At 46.1% G+C, this 7,461-nt stretch overlaps 1 protein-coding gene across 1 annotated transcript; it reads left to right on the forward strand.

Annotated features, from left to right (window-relative positions):
- Positions 1 to 4,245: 4,245 nt before the first annotated feature.
- Positions 4,246 to 7,461, forward strand: LOC138806571 (large ribosomal subunit protein eL6). The gene is made up of 6 exons (XM_069991996.1): positions 4,246 to 4,488; positions 4,579 to 4,677; positions 5,553 to 5,696; positions 6,079 to 6,127; positions 6,769 to 6,953; positions 7,273 to 7,461. Exons 1-6 carry the CDS (start codon positions 4,246 to 4,248, stop codon positions 7,423 to 7,425), a joined length of 873 nt encoding a protein of 290 aa, XP_069848097.1. The 3' UTR covers positions 7,426 to 7,461.

A 7,461-nucleotide genomic window follows, 5' to 3' on the forward strand; every position in this document is an offset into this window, starting at 1 on the left:
TCCCCCCCTCCTCCACCTCCTCCTGCCCCCCGCCCCTCGGCGGCGGCGCCCTCGTGACGTCACCTCGCGCGACGCCCGCCGCCACTTCCTGCTTCCGGTCTGCCTGGGCTCGGGACGGCCGCTCCCGCCGCTCCCGCGGACCGGGCCGCGGGTGGTGCGGGATAGCGGGGTCGCCGCCGTCACCGGTTCCCCCGAGACCCCCGCGGCTTCCTCCGTTGGTCTTCGGGCTGCCGCAGGGTGGTGGCTTGCGCTCGGTCGCAGCCCCGCCACCCGCTCCATTCCCTTCCCCGCGCGCGCTGCCGAGCCGGGCGTCGTGGTTCTCGCGTCTCACGGGCCCTGGGCTGCTCTAGTGATTGCGTGAGCGCGGGAAAGTTGCGTACTTTGCTGAGCCTCGGGTTCCCCCTTGCCTTGCTGCCCGTGAAAATTAAAATAGTAATTGTACCGATGGGATTATTCTGTAATAATGTATAATGCTCAGGACTGGGCCTGGCCTGTGTAGTAAGTGCTCTATAAGTTTTATTTGTTCTTGAAGCTAGATGTCTGCGGAGCGTTTTCTACTTGTGAGGCTCTGTTTTGGACAATAGGGTTATAACGGTGAACAACAACAACAAAAACCGCTTGAGATATGCCTCTAAATCTTGCTGTGGTTATTTTTGAGAATCTCACTTTACCGTTAGACGTGTAGTCCCCTCCTGTGTATGCTTCCTGCGGTAGATGGGATGACAGGTATGTGCCATTGCACCAGCTCTTCCGGTTGAGATGGGGAGGTATCTCATGAACTTTCTGCCTAAACTGGCAAATCGTGATCCTTGGATCTCAGCCTCCTGAGTGGCTAGATTGCAGACATGAAACAACACACCAGGTTTGTCTTTTCTTTAGAGCCTTCTAGATCTCACACTCAGGTTTTTCTTTTCTTTGTATTCCTTTATGTGGCATATATGTACACTCGTGCTTATTTCATACATATATGAATATATTCATATGAATATATTCGGGCTGGAAATGTGGCTTCGTGGTAGAATGCTTGCCTACCAATCATAAAGCCCTGGGTTCAATTCTCGGTACCACATAAACAGAAAAGGCCAGAAGCATTGTGGCAAGTGGTAGAGTGCTAGCCTTGAGCACAGAGAAGCTCAGGGACAGTGCCCAGCCCCTAAATTCAAGTCCCAGGACTGGCAAAAAAAATATATGTATTCATGTGAATATATATTCATATTTATATATGGATATAAATGAATATATATATTCATATTTGCATGAACCGTGGGCCTGGGCACACTCTCTTAGCTTGTTTGCTCGACTGGTGCTCTACCTATTGAGCCACAGCTCCACTTCTGGCTTTTTGGTGGTTAATTGGAGACTTTTCTGCCCAGGCTGGCTTCAAACTGATCCTCAGATCTCAGCCTCTTGAATAGCTAGGATTATGGACACTCACCATCAGTGCCTAGCTTCTCTAGGCTTCCTTGCTCACAGCTGGTGTTACCACTGAGTCACGCCTCTAGTCCCACATTTTCTTGGATACTTGAAGACAGCAGACTTTTCTGCCTGGCTGGCTTGGAACCAGAATCCTCCAGGACACAAACTCCTGAGTACCATGATTTCAGCTGTGAGCCACCAGCACCCAGCTCATTTGCATCTTCCCCAAAGTAAACTATAAGCTCTTCGAATGCAGACCCCCCATTACCCTCCCAGATTTTCCTACACTATATTCTGTATGAATCAAACCTTGTCATTCCCATGATCCAGAAGTAGGCTCGAAGACGTTAGCATTTATTTGAAATCCTCCATTCACTCATGAGGTTCTCTAGACATGGCCCTTGATAACACCCTCATATAATCTAGCAGTTTCCAAGGCTTTTTCCTATTTTTTACATACCAACCATCCAAAATGTAGTTCTTTAGGATTATGGTTTACAAACCTTTTTCCACCTGGTACTGGGGCTTGAACTCAGGGCCTGGCCACTGTCCTTGAGCCTCTCTGTGTTCAAGGCTAGTGCTCTACCACTTGAGCCACAGCACTACTTCGGCTTTTTCTGTTTAAATGGTACTGAAATATCAAACCCAGGACTTCATGCATGCTAGGTAAGCACTCTACCACTAAGCCACATTCCCAGCCCCTTTTCAGCCTTTTTCCATATATAAAACTAAATGTCATACAAGATTCAGCTCTAACTCAAATAGCCAGCTCTATTTTGCACCACTCCCCTTGACCACGTTCTCAAAATAAACCAGAGGCCCCTTCCTATGCTCTTGGGCTGCCTGCTCATTCTTCTATCAGTACCTAACACATTTCAGTGTCAGATGGCTGAGTCCTCTGGCTCCTTCCTTAGATTAAGAGCTCCTTTTAAGACAAAGTAATCTTTGTCTATATATAGCATAGCTCCTGGTTTATAACAACCTCAACAGATATTCATTTAATGACTCTTATTTTGTATTTCTCAACTTCAAAAACTGCATTTTCCTTTTCATGTCACTTTCTCTTTTTGTGTGTGTGTGTGTATGTGTGTGAAAAATCTTCCTATGCCAACACCTACCTATAATAATGATTTGAATATACTCTTTTTCCTTTTTTGTGCCAATACTGTGGCTTGAACCCAGGACCTCTTGATCTTGCTTGGCCTTTTCACTAGTCTGGTAGTCTATCACTTGAGCCAAGCCTCCAATGATGTTTTTTGCTGGTTTTGGCAGTAAGAGTCTCATAGGAGCTACACTTATAATCCTACCTACTTAAGATGCTGATATCTGAGGATTGCAGCTTGAAGTTGGCCTAGGCAGGAAAGTCAGTGGGATTTTAATCGCCAATAATTACACAGCCAACAACTAAAAAAAAAAAAAAAAAAAAAAAAAAGTGGAGCTGTGGCTCAAGTGGTAGAATGCTAGCCTTGAAGTTCATGGACAGCACCCAAGCCCTGAGTTCAAACACCAGAACTAGCCCCCACCTCCAACCCCACCCCCTCAAAAAAAAAGAATCCTGGTGCAGAGCCAGCTTCACTGGAGACTCATCTCTAGTTAACTGCTAAAAAAGCTGGAAGTGGAACTGTGGCTTAAGTGGTGGAGTGCGCTAGCCTTAAGCAAAAAAATTCAAGGACAGTATCCAGGTCCTGAGTTCAAGCTCCAAATATTAAATAAAAAAATTAAATGTAATTAAAGGCACAAGCAAGCTAGTGGCTAGTGATTTATTTATTTAATTTTACACCAGGTCTTACTTAGGAGCCCAGGCTAGCTTCGAACAGGTTCAATTTTTTTTTTTAATTTATTTTTTGCCAGTACTAGGGTTTGAACTCAGGGTCTAGGCACTGTCCCTTAGCTTACCACTTGAACCACAACTCCTTTTCCAGCCTAGCCTGGCTTCGAACTCTGACCTTCGGATCTCAGCCTCCTCTGCGTTGGGCCTACAAAAACTGTTCCCTATTTCAGGAATTACAGCTACATGCTGAAGTGAAAACTACATTTCCCATGATGCCGCGTCCAGGAAGGAAGTTCAACGAGACGCCTCCCGTCATCACTTATAGACCGGAAGCCGGGAACGTAGTCCTCTTTCCCGTCTTGCAAGGTAAGAATGGCTGCCGCCTCTGCAAGACTCGATTTCAGGACCCCCTAATCCTTCGCCATCCGAGACCGAAGGATACTAATTTCACACCTACAACGGTCGAACATGTCCAGACTTAACTTAGAGGCCTCCCCGGACGTTTTCTTTCTGTCGGGTTGGTGGGGAGCGAAGGGAGGGTAGGTGGGGAGCGGACAAGGCCCCGGCCGGTTGTCGCCTTGGACCCGGAGACGAGGCCCCTACGAGGTGCCGTAGCGAGGTGGTGTGACGAGAGCGACCGCGCGACTCCGCGCGCGATTCTGAGGCCTGGTGGAGGTTCCCGAGTTTGCCGCCGAACTGGCCTCAGCCACGTTGGAGCCTGCGGCCGTGGCCAAAACCTTAACGTCCCCTTAGCCATCCCCCGAAGCCGTCCCGGCGTCTCTGCTTGCTTTATGCTGGGCCCAGTGTGTTAAAAGACTCTGTTAAGTTTTTCTGACCCACAAAACAGGGACAGTAATGGTGTGGGGACTTTAGGCTACAAACCAACACACTCAAGTTTCAGAAGATCATAGTGTGTTGGCCGCATGAGGTTTAAGAGTAGGAATTGGAAGGGTGATGCCTTCGAGGTTGTGGGGGGAACCCAGCCCCTCTGTAGTTTTACTTAGAATTGCTTTTTTTGTGTGTAGGATGGTGTCTTATTTATTTTACAATATTCATAGATGGCGGGTGAAAAGGCTGAGAAGCCGAATGCTAAGGAGAAGAAACCTGCAGCCAAGAAGGCTGGTGCCGATGGCAAGGTGAAGAAGGCTACCCCAAAGGCTAAAAATAAAAAGCCCAAGAAAGGGATGCCCCACTGCAGCCGAAATCCGGTCCTGGTCCGAGGAATTGGCAGATACTCACGGTCTGCAATGTATTCCAGAAAAGCCATGTACAAGAGGAAGTACTCAGCTGCTAAGTCCAAGGTAAGGGGAGAAAAGGAACGCTGGCCTTTAACATCTGAACTTTAATCGTCGGCACTGACTTTGTGCGTGTGTGTGCATCTGTCTTTGTAGGTTGAAAAGAAAAAGAAGGAGAAGGTTCTTGCAACTGTCACAAAACCAGTTGGTGGTGACAAGAATGGAGGAACCCGGGTGGTTAAGCTTCGGAAAATGGTGAGACTTGAAGGGATATCAGATGGCTGGGTATGCTAGGGACGCCACCCAGTTGGCAAGGTGCTTGCCGGAATTCAATCTCCAACACTGCCAAGGGACTGGGGGGAGTGTCCTATTTTATTTGTTACCCCTAGTACTTTTGTGGTGGTTTGTTTTTTTTTGGTCAATTTTTGGCTTGAACTTGGCCTGGGCACCTGAGCTGAGCCACAGCACCACTTCCGGCTTTTTCTGTTACTGTGACACTGAGGAACCAAACTCGGCTTCATGCATGCTAGACAAGCACTCTGCCACTAAGCCACATTCCTAGCCCATGGTGTGTTACTTTCCAGTAAGTGGATTAATAAATCCTGAAGTTCAGTCTTGAGAGATTTGTTTCCCTTTGCATAAAATGCAAGTAAGGCATGGTTTTGCGAGGTTAAGTTGTGATACAGGGGATGTAGCATGCGTTATTCTTGGTTTCTATATTTTTCTTAGGGGGCTTTGTACTTCCTATTCAGATGCTTTACTACTGAAGTCATGCTTCCAGCCTACTTTAAATGGAAACTAAAGCTGTATCTCCATTGTTTACCCCTTCTGTGATGTAAACTGTTTTGGATATCTTTTTCTGAACAAATGATTGTGTGGGTTTTGTTTTTGTGACAATGATCCACAGATCTCAACTTCCTAAGTACAGGCATGAGCCACCCAAGCTCATCCTGAATGATGATTTATCCAAAGTTGATGACTAAACAAGGCTTACATGGAAATCATTGTCATCCTACTGGGGACAGTAAAAAAAAAAAAAGAGGAGGATAGAGCATTGGAGTTTCAAGTCAGGGCCTGTGACACAGGGGTCCTAAACATTGAAATAAGTTTAAGGCGTGGGTTTTCTCCAGCCTAGATACTACCCCACTGAGGATGTGCCTCGGAAGCTGCTGAGCCATGGCAAGAAGCCCTTCAGTCAGCACGTGCGAAGGCTGCGGGCCAGCATCACTCCAGGGACCATCCTCATCATCCTCACTGGGCGCCACAGAGGCAAGGTGAGCATGCTGCCTTAGCAGGGCAGGGCCGCGGGTACCAGAGGGCTTTTGGTGGCTTTGCTCGGTTCTGTCATGGCAGGGCTGTTCATTCACTCCATGATGGGGCAAGAATTAGCATTGACATGGCAGTTCACTGTTCATCGAATTTCCCTATTTTAAATGACAAGTTTATGATGTGTAATTGTTGGCTATTTATATCGTGTGCTGCAAATGGCACTACATCCACTTGCAGAACGTGTATTTTATTTAGTAGCCAACTGTGGCTATTCCCTAAGCTTCTGAGCCACGTACATGTAGACATTTTTATGGGACTTTATTGACTAGGATTTAATACAGAAGTCGGTTCATAATTGTAGAAAACTGTTTTCTGTTTGGCTTTCAGAGAGTGGTTTTCTTGAAGCAGCTGGGCAGTGGCTTACTACTTGTGACTGGTAAGAAAATCCAAGTGTATGTGTGTGAGCACTCATGCTTGCCTGTATGGACACACTGGTCGATGGGGTTAATCTCTGGGCCGGTGTGCTGCCCCTGAGCTTTTTTGCTCAAGGCTAGTGCACACCTACTTGAGCCACAGCTCAACTTTTAGATATTATTTTGGTAGTTAACTGGAGATGAGGTGGTTTCAAAAGCTTGAGGTATGTATACACATTTGCTCCATCTACGTAGTTTTTCGTGACTAAGGATGTGAGATGTGATACACTGCTTTGTGGATCTGTGGGTTAAATGTAAGCAGGTATTGGGCTTTTTGTTCCAACTTATCAAGTAAACTTAATATAGTACAGAATGGTTGACTGCTGGCCTTCAGGAAATAATCCTGTGTAAACTAACAATTGAGCTGTCATTGGCATCAGGGTAGAGTTTGAACTAGTAAGTGAATTGTTTATTCCAGGCAAGCAATGGGGTGTGTGTAAATGGGTGCGGTTAATTAGGGATCACTGATTTTGACTAACCTGGATCACTTGGAGGGAAAGACTCCTGGACAGACTTGAGATCTGGGGCATTAGAATTTTTCCACATGAGGCTCTGCCTGCGCAGCTAGTATGAAGTGTTTTTCACCTTGCATTTTCTTTCTCAGGACCTCTGTCCCTCAACCGTGTTCCTCTGCGTAGAACACACCAGAAATTTGTTATTGCCACCTCCACAAAAATTGATATCAGCAAGGTGAAAATCCCTAAACACCTCACTGACGATTATTTCAAGAAGAAGAAGCTGCGGAAGCCTAGACACCAGGAGGGTGAAATCTTCGACACAGAAAAAGAGGTGCGTGTTCCTGTCACCTGCCTCCTGCAGTAGCACAGGTCTCTCTCTGGAATGGGGTAATGTCCTTTAGTTTTTACTACTGAGCTGAAATTTAGAGTGACAGTGTTTTAGGGGAATCACTAGGGATGCCTTTATCTGTCATTGGCTTGCTGTAGAATAAACAAGCCACTCCATTCATTGTACAAAGGTATAGTGTTTATTTCACTGCTCCAGTGTAAGAGTTGGCAAGGCTGCCCTAACTGCTTGTATTTTCTGTAATTCATCCTGACAAGACATGTGTTATTTTCTGTACTAATTGTTTAATTTTCTCTTCATTTAGAAATACGAGGTTACAGAACAGCGCAAGGTTGATCAGAAGGCTGTGGACTCACAAATTCTACCCAAAATCAAAGCTATTCCTCAGCTCCAAGGCTACATGAGATCTCTTTTTGCCCTAACAAATGGAATTTATCCTCACAAAATAGTGTTCTAAACTTACCAAGAGCCTAATTAAATCATTTATACATTT

The sequence above is a fragment of the Dipodomys merriami genome, unplaced genomic scaffold (genome assembly GCF_024711535.1).
Source record: "Dipodomys merriami isolate MVZ:Mamm:240054 unplaced genomic scaffold, mDipMer1.0.p SCAF_400, whole genome shotgun sequence".
NCBI lineage: Eukaryota > Metazoa > Chordata > Mammalia > Rodentia > Heteromyidae > Dipodomys > Dipodomys merriami.